The 27,042-nt window shown below is 42.1% G+C and overlaps 1 protein-coding gene across 6 annotated transcripts in view; it reads right to left on the reverse strand.

Annotated features, from left to right (window-relative positions):
- Positions 1 to 27,042, reverse strand: part of TENM2 (teneurin transmembrane protein 2) — a 924,727-nt gene that overhangs the window by 281,158 nt on the left and 616,527 nt on the right. For all 6 annotated transcript variants that reach the window (XM_088023682.1, XM_028102726.2, XM_088023681.1 and 3 more), the window contains one exon: positions 11,688 to 11,922. In XM_088023682.1, coding sequence (XP_087879808.1) covers positions 11,688 to 11,922 — 235 coding nt within the window. The remainder of the gene's footprint in view (positions 1 to 11,687; positions 11,923 to 27,042) is intronic.

Below are 27,042 nucleotides of genomic sequence, written 5' to 3' on the forward strand. Positions count from 1 at the left end.
GATGCATATTAGAGACAGGACATGTGGAGGTTGCTCACTGCTTCCCCATTTCTAGATGAGGCCAACAATGGTGAAGACTCAGAAAACAAAGTGTATCTAGACACACGCTGACTATGTCCTGGCAACTTGTCTCCCAGCCACATCATTATTATGAAATTCTAGGTGGGTTTAAATGTATGTGTGCTACCTTTTCCCCTACGACACTGAGTTTGAGTACTTCTAGTAATGCCAGATTAAATCATAGGAGTGTAAATAGTGATGGGCATAATTATTGACATTAGGACACGTTGCATTTTAGAACAAAACTTTTTGTCTAATTAAATGTAGAACTATTCAGTTGTTAGCTACACTGTGGTCCATTATGGAGCTGACTGACCCCTGCAAAATGTCCCACCTACGATTTTCACCATGAAGAGGATAAAATGCATTGCTGAGAACAGGAGCTTGAAGCATGGAGTTAAATGTTTTCCTTTCATGGTTTTATTAAAAAAGCAAAACCAAAAATTGTCCAAAGTAATTCAGCTTTATAAAAGTAAAATTGCATCCCAAGTCATTTTCAGGAGATGGGAAATGCATCGAGTTGTTCTGAGTTAACTTTCTCATCATGAGCCCTCGTAAAGAGCACTGGTTAGTAAGACAATAAATGAGCATGTTTTAATTAGAAAATGTGGAATCCAAGCAGTTTTGCAGGAAAGAAGATGATAGCTTCAAAGAGACATCAGGAGACTAATAAAAGTTAAAATGCATTAAGTGGCCACAGTGAACTCAAAGGTAAAGTCGTGGGATGTTTGAGAAGTGAACCAGAGAGGGCAATGAATCAGAAGGGGATGGAAATTAGTCAGTGGAACTTATTCTTTCTACTTCATATTAGAATCAGCTGTAAACCCCCTCTGTGCCCAGGCAAGTGAGATAACCTGATGCCCTAAAATTCTCCCATTCCCCCATCCTGGCCAGAACTGTGTGCGCCCAGAGGAGAAAATCACTATCATCGGGCAATGTGAGAAGGCAGCCGGGCTAGGGCAAAACCAGCATTGAACTTGATTTTTTTTTGCCTGCCAGACCTCCATTTTATGGTCTCCTAAATCATGGTGCTCGGTTATGACCATGTTGTTCTTCCTGCTATGCGGCTCTATATGGGTGCGTGACCCAGGTCTAGCCAATCAACATGGTCTGTTCTCCAGACCTTTGGGATTGGGGCCATTGTGGGTATGTGACCCTCATTGAGTTCAATGAAATTTAATGAAGGGGGTGTTGTTGAAATATCAGAAAGAAGATATCCTTTCTCTGTTAGGTTTCTAAGCTATGAGAACATAGCCTGAAGTTCCCACAAAAGTCTCACAAAAGAATGGCTGCTTAAGAACGAGGGTGGGAAAGAGAGAAAAGCAAAGCTGAGGGACAGATTCCTAGTGCCTGAGTTTATTTCCATGAATCCAGTTCTTCCAGAATCTTAATTTTGCCCCAGGCCCTTCATCTTCCCAAGTTCCCTCTTCCCGACATGCCAAAAAAGGACAATAATATCTATCCCACAGGCTTCCACTCAGATAACATAAAGAACCTATTACGATACTTGGCACAAAGCAGTTATTTAAGGGATGATGATGTCTAAAAAACAAAACCAAAGAGAACATTCAGTTGTTTCCAGGAAGTGAAAAGATATCTAATAGGGCCACAATTTCTCCTCACATGGATTCTGAAGTCTAGAAGCCGGAGAAGATGATCTTTGCAGTCCCCTGCCTTCAGTATACTCCTGGAGGACACTAATATACCAAGAGAGAACAGCCCGAAGCTGAGGACAAAACACCCACAAAAGCCAGGGGTACAAAGCACTGTCCCACTCCCAGAGGGCTTGCATATTTATTCTCATTTTACTGAAGCCAGGGTGGGGTAGATTTCCCCAGGCCCCATCAAATGCTTAAATAGGTCCCAATATCACCTTATGCCTTCTTACCCATGTTCCCTAGTAGAGAAAGTCTGGGCTGATAAGAGATTAAAAAGTCACTAAGATTAAGTTTTCCATTTAAAATTCTTATCTAAGCACATACCAATGCAAGAAGAGCAACATCTTTCACCTTCTTCTAAGTGCAGAATTTTAAATCCATTTATTCAAAGAACTTTAAAAAATGAGCTTTTAATCATGGTATCATTGGTGTGCAATGTCTTTACAGGAGGACTAATTGTGGAGAAATGGACTTAATGGATGTTTGTAGCCAACTGAAGCTTTAATTTCAATACAATCTCACAAATAAAAAAAGAAGTGTTATTCATTCTCTTTCAAAAGATAAGGCAGGAACAACTAAAACAATGATGACAGAAATTGGGGGCATTTGCTGATTGCTCAATCATTCTGGGTGAGAAGCGATTCTCTAAGGGATTTAAAAATACACAATTTTGAGGGTGAGCCTTTGTGGTTAGCATTGTCATGACCTCTAAAAATGATTATTTGCAAACATGACTCATGAAATAGCCTGAAATCGTTTGGTGGGTTTTGGAGGGAAGAAAGCTGTCTGAGAAAAAGTTTCTTAAACCTCTCCTATGATCTGGAGGATGCAGCCCCAGGGGAGCAATCTGGCTGAGAGCCTTGTACAGAACTGCAATTCTGGGGACACAAAACTCCACCTTATAAAGGCAGGCGAGGCTGAGACTAATAAATCAAAGGAAGCTGCAGAAAAGTTGCAGAGCCTACTGCCCCTGCCTGGGAGAGCCGAGAATGCCTTATCTGGCCTCTGTGAAAAGGATCACTGGGGAGCCAGAATTAGAAAAAGACTTGCGCTTCATCAAGTCTCTCCTTGTCTGAGCCAGATAAAATATCCTCTGGGAAGGCTTCAGGAAATGCCCCAAGGGAGTGACAGCTGATATTAGCTGAATCGGTGAAAGAACACAGACAGAGATGGAAATATTTGGCTTTTTTCAACTGTGAACTTAACCCAAGACAATTTACACAGACTTGGGGCAGAGTCTTGCGCTTACAAGGCATAACCACGAGGTGGCCTCAATCGGGATTTGGGTCCCCATCGTCCAGGTTGCAAGTTCTCTTACTTAGTTAGTACCTTAGCTGTGGTTAACTTACAAGTAAGAAGGTCAAGTATCCAAAGCTTTAATAAACTTAATAAGGCTTTAGTTTTACAGTGGGAGCTGAATTCGAAAAAGACAGCCTCTCCTTGGATACCTGCACCTTCAAGGACGCTTCCCAATTTGCAAACCACGCCAAGAGCAGGCTTGGAGTGGTCTTAAATAAGATGGAATGCTTGTTTCTTTCTTAATGCACCTTGTAATTTGCACACGTGCCACAGCACTTTATTTATTTTCTTATTAATGGGTTTGAGTGTGTTTAACACCACAAGCTGTAAATTGCAGAGCAGTAGATCAGACTAGGTTCTCTTTATTTTCCTGCCAATTGTCAGAAAGTGATGTGGGGTACAGAGGTGCCTCTTCTAACTGGCTTCCTCTCTCCTCCCCCACCCCACTCCACCTCTTGCCTCCATCCAACAACCAACCCGTTGTCTCCATCTGCCAAGAAAAAAATAAAAGACACAGCCTCGTTTCTCATTGGAGAGCTTGCCTATTGAGCAGCTCAGTTATTGAGATTAATAAGCTGCCAGTTTCCAAGGAAGACTACGAAAACTATAAAATTAAAGTGCACTGCAACGTGAAATGCTGCTTGTGGCCAGGCGGGATCCCTGTGTCAAAAAGGCAAGGTGAAGCTATAAAATAAGGCTGAGCTTGAAAGGCTAACCTAAAGGTCTCATTAATTTCCATGTTGCCTCTGATGAGAATTTAGAGGGGGCATAATGTTTTGCAATATGGAGAAATCAAGCTGCCTATTGATTTGAAAAGTGCTTGAATGCAATTGGTTCACCCAGAATGAATTCTAGTTTTAAACGTCACTTGAAAACATTAAAAAAAAGAAAACACACACACACACACACACACACACACACACACAAACCCGAACGGGTTACCTTGGTTTAATATTCTCAAGATCGAGCTTGTTAGTGATTCTGTCAGAAAATTAATCCTTAGGTAGAAAAATCAATCTGAGAACAAGTTTGGAATAGTCTTCGGGCTCAGTATGGTGAGGATGTTTCAATAATCTTGTTGCTTCTCTGTGAAAACCTTATTTACTAAAGGTCTTGTGTCTTGATTCCCAAATACGCACTACCAATAAAGCATCTAGATTAGGCAAAGATTACTTCCTCATGAAGACAAAAAGTGTGTTTTCTGAAATTCTGATACCAAAATTAGATTTTTCAGATGCTGCTCATCAAGCCCAAGGTGCTCCTTTCTTTAACAGAGCCCTTACACGACTTCCTGCTGAAAGGAATAATCATGGTACTCTAAGTGTGACCAAATGGTCAGCCACGGTACGGCTGGCTGTTTGGCTTTCTCCTATTAGTGGCAAAGCTCTGTTTGGGAGAGAACAATTCTACAAATCACGGAGCTGAAGAAGTAGCAGGGCTTTTATTTCTGCATTGTCAATTTGCTCTCGCATTTTCTAAGAGGCAGAGTATCTGTCATCAGTTCACACGGACCCTCTGCTGCCCGGGCCATGGAGCAGCGAGGCCTCAGACTGACCACACTGGTTGCCACCAATCTCAAAGAGCTGCAGAGAAGAGTCCCTTACCTCTTGCCTGGCTGATGATTTTGTCAATGACTAAGTCTATATCCAGTAACAGGCTGGAATCCATCCCATAGATCATTTCTTGCCTTATGTCACTTATCATGTATTGACTTCACCATTTCCATGGCCTGGCAAATTAATCTGTTGTTTGCCATCAGAATAAGCATAGTTTTGTTTTTCTAGTTCCAAAGGCGCTATCATGTGGTGGTTAAGAACATGGCATGTGGAGTCAGACCCAGTTCAAATTCCAGCTCTGTCCCTTATTCATTTACAGATCTGTAGGTGACTTAATTTTCCCGAGCCCTCAGGTTCCCTTTATTTAAGATGGGGATAGTAACATATACCCAACAGAAAAGTTAAGGGGTTAAATGGGATCTTGTATGCAAAAATTAAGTGCCAAGCAAAAAGTATTTGATAAAGAAAAATTGTGATTTACAGGCTTATATGATCATGTAGAGTTAACGGCTAAATTGAACAAAATTTCTGGCGAGTTATTTTTAAAAAGAGAAAAAAATCAATTGCTGAGAGCTTTGAACACACTAAATATGCTGTTATTTGTAAATGGATAAATTTCCATGTTACATCTATTATTTTGGAATCAAAATATTTAGAATCCAAATAGCTACACTTAAGTCTCACTGCACCACAGATTTGACGCGTCTGAAATGGCACTTCTGTTTTCTGCCACAAAACTGATTCCTTCTTCAGGAAGTGGCATCACTATCCAGCCTAAGTCAAAAAATTGGTCATTGTACTCTCAACTGACTGAGCCACACAGTATTCATTCCTACTGACTGTACCTTCAAAATACACCTGACATCTATTAATCTTCATCTTCTTGCCAGATGGGTAGGAGAAAGTCAAATATGAGGGCTACAGCTGCCACGACCCCAGTGGAAACCAGAGCACCTTCCATCTTGACCATTACAACACTCTCGAAGCTGGACCTCTAGACTTGCTGGACTTTCCAACTTACTCCCAGCCTATTCGCCCTATGGCAGCTACCAGAATTCAAAACAAAACAATATTATTTTATTGTTTTATTCTCCCATTTAAAATGCTTCAGTGACTTTTCATTATTCTTGGGCCAGAGTCCGAGACGTTTCACCCAGCCCAGTGCTCTGCAGCATGCTGCCCTCACCTGCCCTTCTAGCTTGCTTTCCTTTCTTGGCATCCTAGTGTTTCTCTCCCCAGCGGGTCATTGTTCTTGCCATCTAGAACATTCTTTAGGTCTAATTAACACTTATCATCCTTAGGGCTCAGCGTAAATGTCAATTTCTCACACATCTGACTTCTCTATACCTCACACGGCACATATTACATTTGTCATTGGGGTGGGGGTGGGGGTGGGCACGTGTCTAATCATTTGTTCACATCTGTCTACATCCAGCCTGGAATTACCCCAAGGGCAAGGATTTTGCTCTTCTTCTTCTTCACTGAGGACTCCTCAGTGCCTGGCACGTGATAGGTTTTCACAGATATTACTTGAATGAACAATAGATGACCATCTTACAAATCAACTTGCAAACCTGTTTGTAGTGTGAGGATCTTGATGGTTACAATGAAGGTTTCTGGAACTGAGGATCTGATGGAGATTTTTATGTATTTATTTTCTGTTCCCCTTGTGTCAAAATTTATAAAGACAGAAAAGGCATTACTGAAAAAAAAATTAGAGCTTCTGGTATTTCAGGGAAAAAGTAAAATCAGAGGGAGGTTTGGTCCTGCTTGGGAATTCTCTTTAGTGACCTGCTAGGAGACTCAGAGAGAGAAGCTTGCTTCAGCAAAACACAAAGACGAAGGAAAGTTAGTCATCGAACTACTTTGTATTGTTTTAGTCAAGAGAAGCTGACTTCAGAAACTCCCCAAGAATGGCTGCTGGCCAGGAAGATCCCTGAATTTGTGGCTCTCAGGAGACGAAGGAGTAGAGAGGTGGTATCAACCATGAATTGCCCATAAATTTTGTTCTGAGACCTAAGGAGGCTGAGAAAAACATGGTGATGGAGTGATTTTGTGACACACCATGTTGGAGAAAGATAGTACAAACTGCTTGCAATTAGTTCCTCTGCCCTGAGTTTATTTTTCCTTGGATTATGTTATGGTTTATACATGAATGGACTGGTTTTGGTAGTAGAAATTTATATGCATTGGTCTTTTACATGATTAACAGTGGTACAGAACTTTCTTTGTAGGTTTTTTCTGTCTTGTTAAATTCCAAATTCATACCGTCCTATTTTTGGGCTATGCCTCCTTCATCAGCACCTTTAATTCTACTTGCCACAGGAAAAAAAAAATGGAAAAAAAGCACAGTCCAGAGAAGATGTAATATGCCTCATTAAGACTGATGGGAACATCAAAAAGCAATGCAGAGAGGCAAAGGTTTGTTCCTCACTGGTCTAAAGAAACACGCTGGACTTGGTTTAGAGTCTCTGGGGGTGGTAGAATGCCTGCTCATCACCTTCCAGAGTTATGAAATTCTTCCATCACACCCAGAAGTCTGTATTAGGGAGAGTAGAGGTGGTGAGGCTGTTTGTAAATTTCCACTGCATTTTCAAAATTGATGAATAGATCATAATCAGCCTCCACATGACCTGCCTTCAATGGTTCTCTCTCCTGGATGTAGTTAATCATTCCTTATTTGGTATAAAAACCAAAAGACAACCGACAGAATGGGAGAAGATATTTGCAAGTGACATATCAGATAAAGGGCTAGTAACCAAAATCCATAAAGAACTTATCAGACACAACACCCAAAGAACAAATAATCAAATCAAGAAATGGGCAGAAGACATTTTTCCAAAGAAGACATCCAAATGGCCAACAGACACATGAAAAAATGCTCAACATCACTCGGCATCAGGGAAATCCAAATCAAAACCTCAATGAGATACCACCTCACACCAGTCAGAATGGCTAAAATTAACAAGTCAGGAAATGACAGATGTTGGTGAGGATGTGGAGAAAGGGGAACCCTCCTACACTGTTGGTAGGAATGCAAGCTGGTGCAGCCACTCTGGAAAACAGTGTGAAGGTTCCTCAAAAAGTTGAAAATAGAGCTACCCTATGACCCAGCAATTGCACTCCTGCATATTTACCCCAAACATATGAATGTAGTGATCCGAAGGGGTATGTGCACCCCAATTTTTATAGCAGCAATGTCCACAATAGCCAAACTGTGGAAAGAGCCTAGATGTCCACCAACAGATGAATGGATAAAGAAGATGTGGTATATACACACACACACACACACACACACACACACACACACACAGTGGAATATTATGCAGCCATCAGAAAAACCCGAAATCTTGCCATTTGCAACAACATGGATGGAACTAGAGGATATTATGCTAAGTAAAATAAGTCAGTCAGAGAAAGAGAAGTATCATATGATCTCACTGATATGAGGAATTCTCTTAATCTCAGGAAACAAACTGAGGGTTGCTGGAGTGGTCGGGGGTGGGAGGGATGGGGTGGCTGGGTGATGGACATTGGGGAGGGTATGTGCTATGGTGAGCGCTGTGAATTGTGTAAGACTGATGAATCACAGACCTGTACCTCTGAAACAAATAATACATTATATGTTAAAAAAAAAAAAGAAGAAGATAGTAGGAAGGGAAAAATGAAGGGGGGGAAATTGGAGGGTGAGACGAACCATGAGAAACTATGGACTCTGAGAAACAAACTGAGGGTTCTAGAGGGGAGGCGGGGAGGGGATGGGTTAGCCCGATGGGTTAGCCTGGTGATGGGTATTAAGGAGAGCATGTATCGCATGGAGCACTGGGTGTTATACGCAGACAATGAATTATGGAACACTACATCAAAATCTAATGATGCAATGTATGGTGACTAACATAATAAAATTAAATTAATAAAAAAATGGCTTCCCCCCCAAAAAATAAGAATGGGAATCCCAGTATGGCAACATGCCCCTAAAAGAAGAGCTTCAGACCTATACTTTTCTTGTGGGTAAGAAAAGGATCCGATGAAACTCAAAATGTTTCAGCATTTGAATAAGTGAATTTGTTCAGTTCTACAGTTTCCAAGACTATATTAAAAAATAGATTATAGGAACAAACAATATGCCATAATCTTTGACGTCTTTCTACTTATCTATTAGGCAAATTCCTATCCTTCTAAAATCCAGCTCAAACAGACCCTCAGCTGTGAAATGTTTCCTGCTCATCCTGGGAGAGTTAATCACTTCATCCACTGTGCAGTCACCTTACACTTCCCTTACTGTATACATTGCACTATCCTTTTGTTTATGTACCTGTCTCTTCCTTTAGGTTGTGTGAGCTTTAAGGGCAAGATTTATGTGTTACTCCTTATCTTCTTGGCACCTAACATAGCACTTGGTATACACGAGGGACTCAGTAAATATTTGCTAATAAGAGACTGAATGAATAATATTTTTAAAAGAAACACAAAGCCCAGCAATTCTATTAATTACTGCTGAGGTTTTCATACATGAGACCAGATGCACTGCTGGGGTTTTCATACATGAGACCAGATGCACTGCTGAGGTTTTCATACATGAGACCAGATGCACTGCTGAGGTTTTCATACATGAGACCAGATGCACTGCTGAGGTTTTCATACATGAGACCAGATGCACATCCAAGTTATACGTATTCATGAATTCCATGAATGGAGTTTCAAATATCTGCTGACTTGCGCACCCTATGTTTGTCTTCTGGTGATAACGCAATCCCAAGGGCCTTACATTCTCTAATTTTTGGCCCTTGAATGCACTGATCAAAGAACATCCAGATGTTGCCCTTGCTTGTTTTTTCCTTCTGACTGACTTCAACATTTTGGCAATCCTATCTACTCTTCAAGCCTTGTATTTAACTTGCCTTCTCCAAAAGCACCACTGAGAAGCCCTGCTCCTTGGAGAAATGACAAATATCCAAATGGTCTGCAGAAGGACTCTACAGATCAGATACAAATTCTAGGAAAGCTTACTTCAGAAAACCAGGAAGGTGACAGGCTTGGCTTTGTTGGTCCTCTCTACCATATTCTTGTCAAGATGACACTTGACTACAGATGGTTTTATAAAGTAAATCTCCTGGAAAGCCAGTTATTTTCCTCAGAAGCTGGGAGAGAGGGGACAGTTCATGCAGCATATGCATTCTAACCACCAAGGGGAGAATCTTTGTGAGGAGCAAACACTCTGATGGAGTTTGCCCTGTAAAAATAACAATTAGGGCAATAATTGTAGTTTTGTAGTAACTCACTCATCAGACATCTTGCCACCTTATTTTGTATGTGGAAACCACTAGAGTTCCATCCAGTGTGGCTCAAAATGTCCCCTGAAGCACTAGACCTCTTTCAAGTTACTTTGCCCCTCGACATCTAGATTGTCCATCTTTAAAATGGTAGAAATAACGGTTCCTTCCTACCTCACTGTATTGCTTTCAGGCTCACATGAGATAATGCATGTAAAGAATGAATTCCAGGCACACACAAAGTGCATGGTAAAAACTGATGATTAACAGTTCTCTTCCTCCATCCTTCCCCTCTTCCTTTTTCTACAAGAGCTACTACATTTCTCTTTCCCTTTCTCCTCACCCTTTTCCTTCTTCCATCTCGTCCACTCTATGTAGCCTTGATGGCCAGAAACTCTTTTTCAAACCATAGTCTGTTAGTGTAAAAAGAAGCTAACGCCCAGCACACTCTATGGGCAGAAGGAGGAAAAAGAGAAAGTTTTATACAGGCCTTAAAGATCACCATCAACTATGAAATATCCCAAATCCAGCCTTATGGACCAGTCTGCTTTCAGCCTGGAAACTTCCCAGCAAAGTTGTTTATTAATAGGTTACTATATCAGTGCAGATGTTTCAATATATCTATTATATATAATATATGCATATAGGTTTTACTGACTTTACCTATTTTAAGCCTCAGAGATTAAGACTATAGGCATGGTTAAAAATAACCTAGAATCATCAGAGAACAAATTTTATTAAAGTTTAGAATGACCACAGTGACAACGGTGCACAGGTTATTCAAGATCTTATAAAAAAAAAAATGATAGTAAGAAACAACATAAATGCTATGGCTTGCATAGTTGCTTCCAGGGGCGTGCAGAAAATTCTCTGGCCATTACCAGAAAGATGACAGATTCCTTTCGTCTTTCTTCAAACCTAACTTACTAAAGTTTAAAAACTTCAGTGAGAACTTTTTTTGAGGGGTCAAAGTGAATTATCCCCTTTCTCTGTTTTCCCTTCATGGTTATTTTGGACAAGGAAACAATAATAATTGGAGCACCCAAAGCATGAAAGGGTCTGGGGTTGGAGCACAAGGCCGTTTCCCATCCAGCGGCTCCCCCACAGCCTTCGCGGTCATTCTGCCCCAGCCTGCAGCCCTGCGACCCACGGCCCTTCCTGCAGGGCATGAAGGTGAGCATGGTCTCGGAGGACCAGACGCAGAGGTAAGAAAGGGACAGAAGCAAAGGCAGAACAACACAAGGCCAGACCCGGAGATCACTTTGAAACTCTTCACTCCAACCTAAGTCCTGCCCCTCTTTCTTGTTTGTTTTTGTACATTCTTGTTTGCCCCTCAGGCATCTAGCTGTTATGTGTACAGGAGGGATTAAAGCGAGACAGTATGTTGAATGAAATATAAATTAAAATTATACTTCTGTCAGTCTGGAATCAGGGATTGTTTCTCAAGGTCTCCCCAAACACTTAATTTCAAATGAGTCTTCATTTATTACTTCAGGAAAGGCCAAATGCATAATTTATCAGCAGCTTTCAGTCAATATACCCTTATAAGCATGTTTCCCATGAGTCTTTGAGTAAAAATATGTTATGCTAATTCTATTAGTTGGGTACACAAGAGCTGTCTAAGAGAGTAAACAAGCATTAAAAGGAGACACATGTGAACAAAGAAATACCTATCAACCTACCATCCAGGGTCAAATTACCAGGGGAACAACAAAGAGGTGGTAAACTTGGCCTGTTATTTACACCAAGACTGTCTCACCGACAGGAACCCTGAGCCACCCGGTGGCTCCGTGTGGGTGGCTCTGGTAGGGCAACGGGCGTGACAGGTGATGAGCACTTACCGGGTCTCCAGTGGCACGTTGCTGTTGAGCACCCAGCTGTCCTGAAGCTGAACGGACTCTGGCGTGGTGGCCAGGTCATTGGGCGCGGGAGCCGGGGCGTGGATCTGGCTCCGCCGGTTGGTCAGCGAGTTCCTGTTGAGGGAGTTGGCAGACGAGTGGTGATGGGACAGAGTGTGGTTGTGAGGAGGAGGCAGAGGGGGCCTCAGAGTCGACTGGCTGTGGTGGTTTGGAGGACCTGGAAAGAGAGGAAGGAGAAACGGCCATCAGAGGCTGCAGAATCTAGCCGCCAAGGCTCTGCAAACCTGCGGAGCAGAGCCTAGAACCCACGCCTCTATGTGGGTTAATAGCTGAAAATCACAGACTAGACACACAGATAAGACTGCAGATGTCGAATTTCAGGGTTGGTCACTCATAAATAACATGGTTTTATTTGCCTTTTTCTGTAGGCCTTGAAGGAAGGAGAAACTAGGTTAGTAAAACCAGACTGGAACATACTAATCTTAAAGTGGAAATCACATGACAGTCAGGGCTGGTCGTTGTCGTTACAAGTCCCTATACCGTTTCCTGGTAAGCCAGTACACTGCATACATTCTTTACAAATATTTTTCCTTCCTTCCTTCCTTCCTCTCTCTCTCCCTCCCCTTCCCTCCTTCCTTCCTCTCTCTCTCTCTCTCCCCTTTCTTCCTTCCCTCCTTCCTTCCTTCCTTATTTCTTTATTTCTTAAGATTTTATTTATTTGAGAGAGAGAGAGAAAAGGGGCAGAGAGGGAGGGAGAGGGACAAGCAAACTCTGCATTAAGTGTGAGCCTGACATGGGGCCCGATCTCATGACTCTGAGATCATGACATGAGCCGAAATCAAGAGTCAGACGCTCAACTGACAGAGCCACCCAGGTGCCCCAAATATTTCCTCCTTCTAAAGGTAACAAGAATATGGTACACTCTAAGTTAGAGGGTAGCATATATAAATACCTGTGGGGGCCAGGCAGGAAAGTGAAGTGGGCTAGTTGTGGACTGAAGTGATCTGGAAAGGGCAGGAAGCAGCCCTCCCTCGGATCTGAGCCCCTGTGGCCATGTGGGGCTGAGGGGCCGAGAAAGCCAGATCTTCTAGTTTTTTAAGGAAAGCTGAAGATCTGAACTTTTAGATAAAATTTCTTGTGTTTTGAAGATGTTGCCAATTAATTTTAAAAAAAGGTGTATGTGTTTTGTGCATATGTATATATGCATATATATATTTAAATAAGACTTAAGAGTATATATATTAAGAAAATACCTGTGAGCCTGCTCAGACATCAGGACTAATGTTTTCAAACCATGACACTACTCCAAATTGCATCCTGTTTTCTTCTCTTGAAATCCTTTCTCCTTGCAGGAAAAATGCACAAAGGAGAACTATACCTCTGCAGGTATCCCCTTGTAAATATGACCACAGATGACAACTCCACATAGGGTTTTCCTAGCAACCCGTTCTCAATCTACAAAATGAAATATTTTAAGCATAATGAAAATGAAAGTAGTTCACTATGCAATGTAAGCCTATAATTTGGTTTTAATGGCTGCTGAAACATGACTTTTAATTTGTGTCCTTTTTTGAAGCCTCCAGTCGAGGTTGGCAGCTCACCAGGTGACTGCCAAGCCTTGTCATTTTGGCCTCTGCCAACTTTTAAAATCCTCAGCCCCTGCTGTCCTGGCTTTAAGAAGTTGGCTCACATCATTTAAACAAGCAATTTGACACAAATTTCAACTACTTGTCTCCTTATGTGGTCGGGCTACATCTCCAAAAGGTGTAATCTACATTCCGTGGCTTCTGGGAAACCTGCAGAAATATTCCAAAAGAAAGATAACATGTCAAGAAGATACTAGGTTTGAAGAGCATCATGACCAAGGAAAACAAGAAGGAAAAATAACAGAGAAAAGTGGTTCCTCGAAGTTTGTGTCCCTGGGCTGAAATTACTTGGGGGGATTTTTTTTTTTTTTTTTTGGTCTTCAGAGAAAGACAACTAAAGCTAAATCCCAGTGGGAAATGCCACTGTACAGTTGTACAGATTTTAAATCGCGTCCTCCAAATGAACCTGCAATTCATATTTTACATTATGCACCAGTGACATTTTAAATATATCTTTGAGGGAGTTTCATAGCTGAAGCAGGCTATTACATTTCCTGGCATTGTTGTCTGTCTAGTAATGTATTATTATACAGTTATTTAGCATTTGTCTGTCTCGTATTAGTAGGAAGAAGTGAGAAAAGGGGGTGAAATGATGTAATCATGGTCCTTCTGAGATGCTAGCCAAGCCCCTCACACAGGGTTAATGAATTCACATGCCTTCCTTTCCCTTCTCTCAGCTCCCATCCAAGTGGTGTTATTATTCTCCATTAGTTAGGTAATCTTGAGACTTGCCTCAGGAAGCTGAGATGAATAAGTGTACAAGTGAAAACCCACCCTCCTCAGCCCCAAGCCCTCACTTTCCATCTCCCTCAGCCCCTGGCCCCCGCCTCCAGCACTCCAGACCACACACTCTCCCAAAGTACAAAGAGGCCATGGGAGGTATTTAATTCACTAAATGAGATACCAGGACCCTCCTGCTTCCTGTCTATTCATCCCAAGCTAAGGTTTCTTTGCCTACTCCAACTTGTGTGGCCCTTCCTTGCCCATCTGTGTTCTGTGTGGGTGGAATGCCTGTGGTTTCCCTTTTGTTGATGATATCCAGGGGTGGTGCTAAGGGGGAAATGGAACCACAGACCCAGGTGCTATGTGGTGTAGTCCAAATAAAGTGGACGGTGAGCTTTTCAGCTAGCTAGAAGAGATGTCAAGCTGCTAAAGAGAAGGCCTGGAGCTTCATGAAGGAGATGAAAGAAGACGTAATTCTCTGCTCACCCTGCCCTCCTATAAAAAGCATGTTATTTCACTGCAAATAAATCACATTATTGATAGCAACAACAACAACTATCCAGCATCCTCAGTATTAGAAGATATTTTCCTCACTACTGTTGCTCATTTCCACTGTGACGTGGATGATATTTGCTCATTTATCTATCCTTCTAACGATCATATGTTTCAACTAGGTGTAAGAACTAGAAAAGACAATCTGAATACAGAGTGGTAAAGCTACCACTGGGGTGTGTATAGAGAGACAGGGCAGCATCTGGGGGGGTACTCAGCCAGGGGTTAGGAGATACAAATCTAAAGAACTGGGTTCAAGGACTGGGTCTGCCCCTTTTGAGTCATATGAACCTGGGCCTACAACTCCATTTGTGTAATCCTCTGAGGACTCATCCACCACTGGTGACAACAGCACTAAGTACCCATGTATCAACATGGAAGATGGTGGGAAGAGGAACGGGGAGTGCTAAGCACACCACCCGAGGCTGGCAAGTTCCCCAACGATGTGCGTGGAACATTCCTCGCTTCTTTCAGGAATAAAAGCATGAATAAGACATAACTATGGCTCTCAAGGAGCCCAGATTTGAGTACAGGACGTAAACCCAGACTTCCACCATCTAGGGCAGAACTCACAAACTGGCAGCCCCCAAACTGGATTTGACCAAAAATTCAGAGTCCAGATTTTATAGAGTGTTCCAGATCACTGACTTCTCTTGAGAACAAAAACAGAACAACAGAACAACTGAGTCTATACCCTCGTGGCAACAATTGGATATAGCTGAACGCCTTTGGGTGGTTTTCTGGTTTGCCATCAACCCTAACAATCCCTGTTATTTTAATCTGGCTGGATGTATGCATTTATGCTACCGCTGGTAGGCATTTATGTTTTTGACCTCTGGTTTCCTCCGTGGTACCTTAGTATTCTGGGTGGGTAATGTATCTCTAATATAACAACACCCCTGTTACGACTAATGATCTCAAGCACTTTTTGTGTTTATCGGGTTTCATTGTAGTCATCCAATGAGCTTGCTGGATGTGATGGTTTTCCACTTCAAAAAATGCAAACAATGGCTAGCAACATGCCTTACTGCTTTTCATGAAGCCAAATTACATGAAAAAGCCCTTCTGAAAGGCAACTCATGTCTTCAATAGATGCTGAAACAGAAATGATTAACAGCTTAGCTTGATGAAGGAACCTTCACGTCCACTCAGAGTTCCACACATTTATTGGCTTTAATTAATGTGCATATTAATGGCTCTTCTATTGCATAAATATGAAATCACATAATAATGCAATTGAGCCACGAATAACTATGTAACATAAATGCTTACACACTATCAACTTAATAAGTATGCTATTAGCAGGCAAAAGGCAACTGCCATTACAATCACAGTGTTAACCTATTATCTTGTACCTGATTTATCTGAAGTTGAGAACCCAGAATTTATTTTTAGGTACCCTGTGGCTTTTCGTCTGAGGAAGGGGGAATAGCACACTGGCCCCACTAGGGGCAGGACAGGTAGGACTCCTAGCAAGGATAAGTGAATTTAGAGAGAAGGTCTGTTTAAAAACTAAGTGCTTGAGCGAGTGCTTGATTTGTCCTGTTTGCCCCAAAAGATTATGCTTGAGATTTGCTCTTGCCAGAAATTTTGGTCCTGACAGGGATGCCATTCCCATATTTTGTCCTTCCTAAATGCCAATTGCTTGACAGTGGAGTCATAAGAAAAATAAAGTAGTGCATCTTTGTTGGGTAACGATATCAGCTCCAACAAAGTTAGACCCGGGGACTGCAAAATCCTGGAGTATCAGCTCCTGTGGGGACTAGACTAGCACAGCTCAAACAGCATGTGGAAACAACCAATGCTCACATTGTCAATAAAGGAAGGATTTTCTTTGGAGCTCAGGAAGTAAATTCTCAATAATTGGCTATTGTTGTTACACTCTTCCTGAATAAACAGGTGGGTGAGGCATTTAGGCTAGGTCTACCCTTGCCAAGAAAGGGTGGGTGTGCGGAGAGTAGGAGGGCAGGGGCAGACTAACATAGCTTTGTCTTGCTCTATAGTCCACACTATTTTTTCCTAGTGATTAAAAATGATAAAATGTATGAAAGACAAAAAATGTAAGTAGAGGCCTGCCTAACGGCTAATAATTCACTCATTCTTGGAGATGGCATGCCAACTGCTGGTCTTAAAAATTTTAACCCTTCAGACCCTGAGATGATGAATTAACCACAAACTCTGCCTCCTTCTGCTGAACCATGTCTTTGGAGCAAGTTACATCTTGACAGCAATTTGAAGATACTAGAAGTGAAGTGGGTATGGGCAGACATTTTGGAGTCTCTGGGTGGTGAAAACTGGCACCAGGACACGCTGTTTAGATCTGACCTCACATGAGAGGCTGAGGGAATCAGAGGTGAAGACTTTCAAGAATAAAAGCCTCTAGTTAGAAGGAGGAGTCTATTGCTGATGACCAGGCTCGTTGGCTTTGAACCCCTACATGGCCACTGCCACTTACTAACGGTGTGACCCCCTGAAAAATAGTTTTTTTTTTCCCGAGTCTGTTTCTTCATCTGTAAAATGGGTAGAGTCATTTTATTTTTCTCATATGGTTGTTAGGAACATCAAACAAGAATACATCTTTAAAGAGCCTACCACTATTCTTGGCACATATTAAGTATTAATAAATGTTATTATTATATATTATGTGTTATAATAAATAATACTGATAACAGTAATAACAGTAATAGCAACTATGGCTCTGGGGAAAATGATGAATACCTTTTCAGGAACTCGAGGTTTCCTAGCTCTTTTGAGTGGGAGTTTTTGGAGGATGATATCAAATCCACATAGAAAGGCACCATCACCAACCTCAGACCCCCTCAAGCTGCAAATGCTGTCTGCAGAAGGACCTCTGACTAAGTGACATGGCACAGACATTACTACGGGCAGTCTCAAGAGCATCTCTCTCAGAGCTTGTGGAAATGGAATGTGGGATTCAGAAGTATTCATTTCCATAAACAAAACAATTGACGTTAAGGACCATGAAATAATACCGACAAGAGTGCTAGGAGCTGGGATGCCTGGGTGGTTCAGTCAATTAAGTGCTGCCTTCGGCTCAGGTCATGATCCCGGGGTCCTGGGATCGAGCCCCGCATAGGGCTCCCTGCTCGGCGGGAAGCCTGCTTCTCCCTCTCCCATTCCCCCTGCTTGTGCATGCTCTCTCTCTCTCTGACAAATAAATAAATAAAAATCTTAAAAAAAAAAGAGACCGACTGCTAGGAATTAAGCTCTGTGTGTCTGGTCCTGTGTGAAGTGCTGTCCATAAATTATCTCAACATATTACCACTCACTTTTATGGGACAGGTTCTCTTATCATCCCCATTCTACAGATCCAGCCAGTGAGGCACAGAGAGGTTAAGTAAAGCCTTCAAGGTCAGAGAGCTTAGTAAGTGGCACGGCTGCTTTTTGATCCCAGGGCTGCTTCCCCATTCTGCCCTATGCCAAAGAGCACGGGGCCCCAGAGGGCACTCACACAGAGGGAGAAGCAAGACCCCTGCCCTGCTTTATACTGACCCCGGCAAATACAGAGGAAAATGGCCTTAACTCACTTTGGTGCACATTGGCTTAAATGGCAGAATGAAATCTTGTGAGAAATTGGAGGGAATCGCCCACCTCACAGCTCTGTACCTCACGATGCTGCTTGGATTCAGAGAAATAGGCCAGAACAGCCAAACTGCAGTGCAGTTTCTTCTCTGTGTCTTCCCAAAAGGCCCTTCTCTAACTTCCTCCTCCGTGCTGCATCCCTGGCTCCCATAAGTGGCATGAGGGATAAGCAGCAATTAGGTCTGTTGGAGGCAGAAACAAGGGCACACTAGGTCCCAGCTCATCCTTCCTGCTCTGACTGAAGGTGCTTTGCCAACAGCCTGGGGGTGGTGGGTTGGGGGGAGTCCAGATCCAGCCTCCTCCCATGTTTAAAAAGAGATGGAAAGAGATTTACTTGTCTCTAAGTGTCAGACACGTGGACATTCAGCTTGCTCCCTCCTCCCCTGTCGTAGCATCTACTGAGTGATTCGTCCTCTAAAGAGCAGACTTTATTTTTTTTGGTGCTGACCCCCGTGTGGTACTGCTGGCTTTGCAGGGCCGTGAGTGATCCGCAGTGTTTCTCGGATATGGCCACCACCGGAGCAAGCCGTGAGCCCTGCTGCACATTCCAGAATGGAGGAGAAAAAGAGAAGGAAGGATGAAGGAATGAGCCAAGTTACGACCTCCTTCTTATCTCCTGGGGTGGGGTGACGGCTCTGGCCAGTGCCTCTGGGCCGGGAGTGCACAGTCCTGGATTTGGGGGGGCTGCCCTTGATGGAAAGGCCCCCTTCAGCCTGAGCTGAACAGCAGAGAAGGCAAGGGCTGTGCTCACTTGTAAGGAATGATTTGTAGTTCTCTTGCTTACACAAAATATATGACCTCAGAGAAAAAGCATTCTGAGTGCATTCACAATGACACACGGATCAACACTGCATGGCAGAAGCATGGGAATTGCAGTCACAAAGAGCAATCATTTGCAGGCTTAGAAACCAAAGTTTTGTCAGCTCTACCTACATTCATAAAAAAATAGGGTTTAGGGGGACACCTCAGATCATCGAAGAACAACTGTTCCCATTTAATAAGCACCAGCTGCATGTTAAGCCCTCCAAATAGTTCACCTTATTTAAGCTTCTAATAACCTTTGAAGTAGATACTGTTCTCCACTATAAAGATGAAGGAAGTGAGGTGCAGGACATTAAGAGATAGGAGTTTCTCTCCTTACATGTTGAATTTAACTGCAATGCAGCTGGGCCCCTCCTGAGTGCACACTGGGCGCATCTTTTTCATCACCCTTGGCACATGGTTTTATATCATTTTTGGACTCTCCTGTGTCTCCTGCTAGACTGTGAGCTCCTTCGGCACAAGAGACCATCTCTCTTGTTTTTATATCCCCAGCACAAGGCTATGGTGCCTAGCCCAGAACTAGTGCTGAATGAATGAGGGGAGGAGCACATCATGTCTGGGGCAGGGGCGGTGGGGGGGTTGTGTTGGGAGAACCTCAGCAGAGGGGACTCAGAGCAGACTTCTGCCCTGTGCTTTGAGCAATTCTCAACCGCCAGAATCTGATGGGCCTTTCCCCCAATTGCCTGAATTATTACCCTCACAGGTCCTTCAACAGGGAGACAGTTGGACCCAGGGAGAAGGTGACTTTGTTTCCCTTTGTTTTTATTTGCTTGTTTTTTCCTGGTTCTGCCTGACTACCTAGTCTCTCTTTTAAACAACAGATTTACTGACATATAATGACATTCAGCTTTTAAAAGTGTACATTTCAGTTTTGTTTTTTTTTTACTATATTCACCGAGATGTGCACCCATCACTACTGTCTGATCTTAGAGCATTTTCATAACCCCCCATAGGAAACCTCATACCGATGAGCAGTCACTCCCCAGCTCCCCTACCCCTCTGGCAAACGACAATCTACTTTCTGTTTCTATGGATTTGCCTATTCTGGGCATTTCATATAAATGGTGATTCCCTCTGTTTTTTATAACCACGATGTCTGTTGCAGAGCCTCGCTGGAACCAATCAAATTTAGATCTCAGATGGGGCACACTTCATACCACTTAAAAATATCTTTCCCTGGCAACCTGAAGCTGGTGTTCACGGGAGCTTTCTGGCTGGCACCGCACTGCTGTTGATATTTTTCAGACGGAGCTTGTTAGGTATGGCCATTTGAGAGCCAATTGTATACTTGAGGGTCTGAGGGGGATCCTGGAATTTGTTCCACTACCTTGAGCATGGCTGTAATCACAGCAGAGAGCCATTCCTGTTCAACTAAAGAACAAACACACCCAGATGGGACTCTGGGTGGAGAGGAAAAACAAGGGAGGGAACTCTTGAACTGGGTGTGCAACCAGCCGCAGCACTTGAATCATGACGTGAATAGCAGTTGTAGGTTTAAGACCCTCCTGCCCCAATTGGGCAGGTTCTCACACATGATGGGTCAGAAAGGGATTTTCATCATAGGTGCTGTATCATTTTACCATACCCCCATACTCATTCTTCGCGTTCTTAAATCATCTAGAAAGTATCACTTGAGATCAATGTCAACTCCATTAGCTACTTTCCAAGTGACAAAGACAAAAAAAAAAAAAAAAGACCACTTGAAATACTTGAGAGGAACCCTTCTAAAGAGAAGATTTTATTGCAAAGTTATGTCTGAGCAGTGCCTATCTGAGCATTTCAATAAATCTACATTACCCTAGGTATTTCGGCATCCTTTGGGAGAGGAAAGCCTATCAGTAGAAAGTAATGATTTTGGGTTTTCAATTGCCCTAAGGATCTTGACAATGCTATTAAGACCCATGCTCTCCCTGTCGAGAAGTTTAGGAGTGAAATTATTAATATGCCCAGACGTTATGTTGATTGTTGCACTGTAGCAGAAAATACTCTGTTATTTGAGCTGCATTATCACTTTCCCAAGCAGAGAATTGCATCAAAAATTTAAACTCCTCTCATTCCAGCTCATCGCCTAGCTTTTCAAGGTCTTATTATAAAATAGTCTGGGCAAAATTTGGGTATTTCCCTACCTATGAAAGCTAATATGTTTTTCACAGCCCAGACTATTTTTTTTGAAAAATAAAAATCACATGTGCAATTTTCTTCCATCAAGATGCCATTCTTCAGCTCTTTAACCAGGTTTTTGTTGGGGTGTATTTCATTCTTTAAATTTTTCCCCTTTGGATGGTCACAATGTTTTCCCCTGAACACAGGTAGGAGATCAAAGCAAAGATAAAATATGATGTTGATTTTAGGTTGAGTCTCTGATGAACAGAACGATGGAGACAAGCTCTGATCTACACCATTCATTAACACCGAGAATGACTGAAGCATACCAGTTAAATGGCAAGGACGAAATAAAGGTTCCTGGAGCATTTTTACTACAAAGCTCAGCAGAATTATTTACTATCTGGGTGACCTTTTCCCCAAATCTCTCATGGTACATGCCTTATAGGACAAGGGAACAAAAGTTTCTCCATGCTATATAAACAGAAGTCAGCTGAATGTCAGACCTTGAACTGCATCTGGTTTCATGTCAAGTGACAGCTGATGTAATGGGACATACAGGGCGTATTGCTGGAGATCTTTTCAGGATACTCTTTCTGCCTTCAAAATACACACACACACACACACACACACACACACACACACACACACACGTTTTTACTCAAGAAAATTATCTGAGAGCTTCCTGAAGAAACATCCCCCACTCAGGGTTCCATGGTGCATGTATTGTCAGAAAGAGGGCCCTCTGGTTTTTATTTGTAACTGTTCATAAGTTTCTTTCAAAGGTGTCTTGAAGTTGCTTTGCATTTCCCAATTGAAGTGGATGAGACTGTGTTCATGGCCATTTCCATCACGTAGCAAGGATGATGAGCAGCAATACCCAGGGCAAGGCCGAGCAGAGACAGATGAGGAAGTCTATCACCCACCCCATCCAAGAGGCCCAGGATGCAAATAACTTTCAGAAAAAACTGGGACCCGTGGGGGGCCAGCGTGCTCTGCAGATCTCAGTTCTGTGGAAGAAGAGGACACAAGAGCAGCGGAATCAGTGTCTCCCACTGCCCCCTCCCCCCGGAAACAAGGATTTTTTTTCCTAGCCACGATGCAGAATGCCATTTTCAGGGTTTTCTCGGTCTTTTTGACACTGACCTCTCCAGTTGTGCCTGAAGGACTTCTAGAGTTAGATGATCAGAGTTACTGAGCAGTTAGCCGGTCTGTGTCTCTGTTTCCCCCTCCAAAAAAGGTAGTGACTACCGTTCCTACTTGGTAAGAAGTTAAATGAGGTAAGACATTTTAAGTAAAGGTGTTTAGAAGATGCATGACAGATAGGAAGGACTTAAGAAATGTCAGGATTTATTTATCTTTGCCTGAACAGGCTAATTCTTTCTTGAGGTTGTGGAGAGAGGAGTGAAATAGACCCTGTGATTCAAAGATTATTATCGTAATGACTTGGAAAACTTCCTGTTGTCAGATATTTTTAAAGTAAATAGCACCATTATGAATTAAGGATCCTTTTTCCTTCTTATGAGTTAGAGTAAGTAGCTGTAGGTCTTATAGACAGCCAAAATAATCAGTGGTTTTCATTTTCACCTTTTGCAACTTAATACATTGAAATAAAACCACCTGATGTCAGACAATTTGAAGGGCCCTACATTAGCTTACTTTTTATTAATTCTCTTATTCCCTATGAAAATCAGCATAATGAAGGCCTAGCTTTTCTTGAATCCCAATGTTCCTATTTAGCATCAGCTCCCATTTCCCAAGAAAAGCTCAATGTAAAGTCAAGATTTTGTTTTTGTTTTATTTTTTTGCTCATGCCCATCTATGAGCCATGCAGTTTGCTCTATCCCTGAAATTCACCACTGAGCAGCTCACGGAGGTCCCGAGTTATTCATCACATTTGGATGGTTTAAGTCATGAATTAGCAATTTGTTTCTCAGGGCTTCTTGGGTTACTGAAACTTTTTAGCGTTTATCATCTCAAATGGGATCATTCTTAATCCCATAATGTAGGGAGTGAGTAATCTCTCTTGTGAAATATCAGATTTGGAGAAGAAAATAATTTCCATTTCTAATGCTGCTTATCTGACACTTTAATAGTGTGGTCTGGGAAGGTTTCTCAATAAGATGATATTTGATCAGAGACCTGAAGGGGAACAGGGAGAGAGACATTCCAATGTCTGGGGGAACAATGCTTTAGGCAGAGGGAAAAGCAAGAACAAAGACATTTTAATTCTGGGATGTGTATAGGGGTTGGCCAGAATGTCAGCCTAGATTCGTCTCTTTCATTCAACTACAAGCCTACTTCTCACAGAAAACAGTGAGACAAGTAGGAAAGGTCTTGATCCTCACTGGCTTCTGGTATGGAACTGAGCCAGGCAGCCTTCTGCCCCAGGCCCTTTGCACTTGCCATACACTAGGCTTGGGGATACAGATAATTAAATGGCTCACTCCTTTAATGTTGGAATGTCTCAGCTCAAATCTTCCCTTTATGACACACCTTTTCAGACAACCTCAGCAGTCTTATCCTCCTTACTATGCTATTTCTCTGAAGCACACATCATCACTTTTTTTTTTTCCAGTAATTGTCTTTCTGCACTAGAAAGTAAGTATCTTAAAGGTAAGGATACTCTTTTATTCTCTGCTGAATCCCTGGCTCCTCAAACACTTAGTAGGTACAATAGAGGATTTCTGAATTAATGGATTAATTCATCACATATTGAGAAGTATGGCAAGAGCAAGTGAGTCAAGAGGAGAGTCCAAATCCCAACAGAAATGAAGGTCTTTCAAAGGGGTTGCTGTGTGGTGCCATCTGAGACAAATCTCAAAAGCTTGAACTTGACTAAAGTGCCAGAAAAAAATTATTGCAGGCATCCTTGCCACAACACAGCTCTATCTCATGCAAACTGTAGCAATTTTTTCTCTTTCTGCAGTAACCCAAACATGACAAGAAATGCCTTACAAGCAGAAATCCCCAAAGAACTAATGATGGCAGAGGCCTCTGACACACCCCAAGTGGGAATAGACACATTTCACTTCCAAACTCCGACTAACACGATCTCCTGTGGCTCTCTGTGCCACTTGAAAATGTTCGCTTTCCATCATGAATCTATCGTATTAGAGGATCTTTGCTACAGGCCACTGCCTCACCGGAACAGGGTGAATCCGAATTCATCCATGCAGTTGGTGGTAGGAAAAGTAACAGGATGTGGCAAGGACACAGGGTATGCTGTAGAGGGTTTGCAAGTCAAAAGCAGGATATATGGAATTCTTCCTCCTTCGGGAAGCCTTTTCAGATTGGATTAGATGAAGTCCACTGGCTTCCTAACTGGGCTGACATATGTAAGATATTTTATGGTGGCTCTGTTCTAGGACTAACATTGGAACTAACACTGGCAATACTATATATTGAATGACTCCATTTGGCCATATTTAACCTATCAAATCTTTATAAACCTTTCTCACTTCTATGTGGCATATCATTGGAAAGAGTTGTTGTTTTTTTTTAAGATTTTATTTACTTCTTTATTTGAGAGAGAGAGAAAGTACAGAGGGAGAGTGAGAGGGAGAAGCAGACTCCCCACTGAGCAGGGAGTCAGATGCAGGGCTCGACCCCAGGACCCTGGGATCACGACCTGAGCCGAAGGCAGACACTTAACCAACTGAGCCACCCAGGCGCCCCATGAGTTTTAATTCTATGGCGTTTTCTTAGTATGGAGCCTAGCAAAATTATGTGCAAGTACCCACTTGATCGAGCCGTTCCTATTCCCCGAGAGAAACCCAAAGAGAGATCGTTCTCTCCATAAGATTCCTTTTGCTTTCTTGCTGATTAAATTCTGACACGAGAACAGTGGCCTATAAGTTAAGCTCACTTGTGACAAATCATTTTCAATCATTTGTTTGCTGATTCATTCCTTCACCCGTGTCTTCCTTTGTTCATGTACTCACTCACTTGGCAACTCATTCCTGAGCATCTACACTCGGTCTGGTGGATTCTTGAGGTCCCAGAGTCTCTGGCCTCCAGGAAGGTAAAAAGACTCACATCCTATTCTGACCTTTTTGTTGAGCCTCAAAGTTCCTACTGTCACTCTTCTCTTTTCCTTCTGGTTGTTAACTATCCAAATGCTTCACTTTCCCACATATGTTTTTATTCACGTTTCAGCGTATGTATAGCAATCTCATAAGGGCCATTATGACACATGCTCTGAAAAGTTTTCATAGATGTCTATCATTAAACTAAACATGAACACTTTCCCCCGGTCGCTACCCCTGTATTATTTCCCAAGGTGAACTCATTCTTCTGTTGGGTCTACATACATGTATCTCCCAATATGCAAGGTTTTGTGCTAGGATACCATTTACAGGATGCTCCATGGCACACAGAGAAATTCACAAGAATGTAGATTATTACCTGTGGAGAGAAACTATCCCATTTTAATTCTTTTGTATTTTCAACTGAATGTAGTATTTATCAACTGTCTTTTATATTTAATTCTAGATAATAGAGCATGGTGAATTGGAAGCCTCTACTACATACATGGAATTCATATGCTGTATTGCTTTCCTACCAAGATTAAGACTCAGAATTTTTGCCCCGGGTTCTCAGTTGCACCAGTAGGATCCACACGGCCTTTGGGGTGCTTTTTGCACACATAGAGTGGAGTGAGACATCTAGATTCATGCAGTGAAAACAGGAGTGGGATAAATGAAGAGGTTTCATCACTTGAGTTTACTCCAACTGTCCCATTCCCATCTACCTGCGTATCTACAAGTGATGTGAACATCATCACCCCGGTTCTACGAATAACAGAAAGACCATTCATTTATCATTTATATGTTTTTCTAATTAAAACAGATATAGTCTAAACCAAAAAAGCCATAAACAGCATTGAGAAAAACAGGCAAACATACTTTATGCCTTTTTTTTTTTTTTAAGTTAACTGACGAAAATTTAAGGGCTGTCTCGTTAGGGCACTAAAAAAACAAATGACCTGTGGAATCAACTAGAAACAGCACAGGACAAAACAGAGTATTATGCTAGAACATAGTTTCCACAGACATGAAAGCTAATCAAAATACCATGACAGAAACTCTCATACATTGCTAGTGGGGGTGCAGAATACACAGACACTCTGGAAAGGTTTGCCAGGTTCCTATGATGTTACACTTACCACACCATCTAACAATCCCAATCCTACGTATTGGCCCTACAGAAATGGAAATACACACTTTAATTCATATACATTCACTTGGAAACCTACACATGAAAGTATATAGCAGTCCTATTATAATCACCAAAAACTAGAAACAATCCAGATATTTTACAAGTGAATTGATCAACAAAGTGGGGTAATCTGTCTAATGGAATACTACTCAGCAATAAAAAGGAACCAAACTACACATAATGCAACAACTTGGATACATCTCAAAGGCACCATGCTGAACGTAAGAAGTTAGTTTCAAAAGGTTATATACTGCATAATTCCATTCATGTGACATTCTCAAAAAGACAAAACTACAGTGACTGAGAACAGATCAGTGACTGCCAGTAACTACCCATGGGTAGCAGGAGGGAGGTTTCTGAGGTGACAGACCTGCTCTGCATCATGAGAGTGGTGGTCTATGCATGGGCTACAATTCATAGAGCTGTACCCAGTAAAGACCATTTCACTGTGTGCTACTTAAAGAGCATATAATAAACCCATAAAAATTAAACATGTGGATGGCTGTTGAGAACAGGACAGAATATTTGGTGTTGAAGGGGACAGACTTGCATCAGAGCGTGAGCCATTCTAGGTAGAGACATTCAGGTTGTTCTCTGGAAAACAAGGGAACAAATCAACCCCAAAACTTGAAAATCTGTTTCCAATATAGAGGTCACATCCTTAAACA

Source organism: Eumetopias jubatus, unplaced genomic scaffold, assembly GCF_037043125.1.
Source record: "Eumetopias jubatus isolate StellerSeaLion01/CBP00866 unplaced genomic scaffold, mEumJub1_p1.0 scaffold_5, whole genome shotgun sequence".
Taxonomy (NCBI): Eukaryota; Metazoa; Chordata; class Mammalia; order Carnivora; family Otariidae; genus Eumetopias; species Eumetopias jubatus.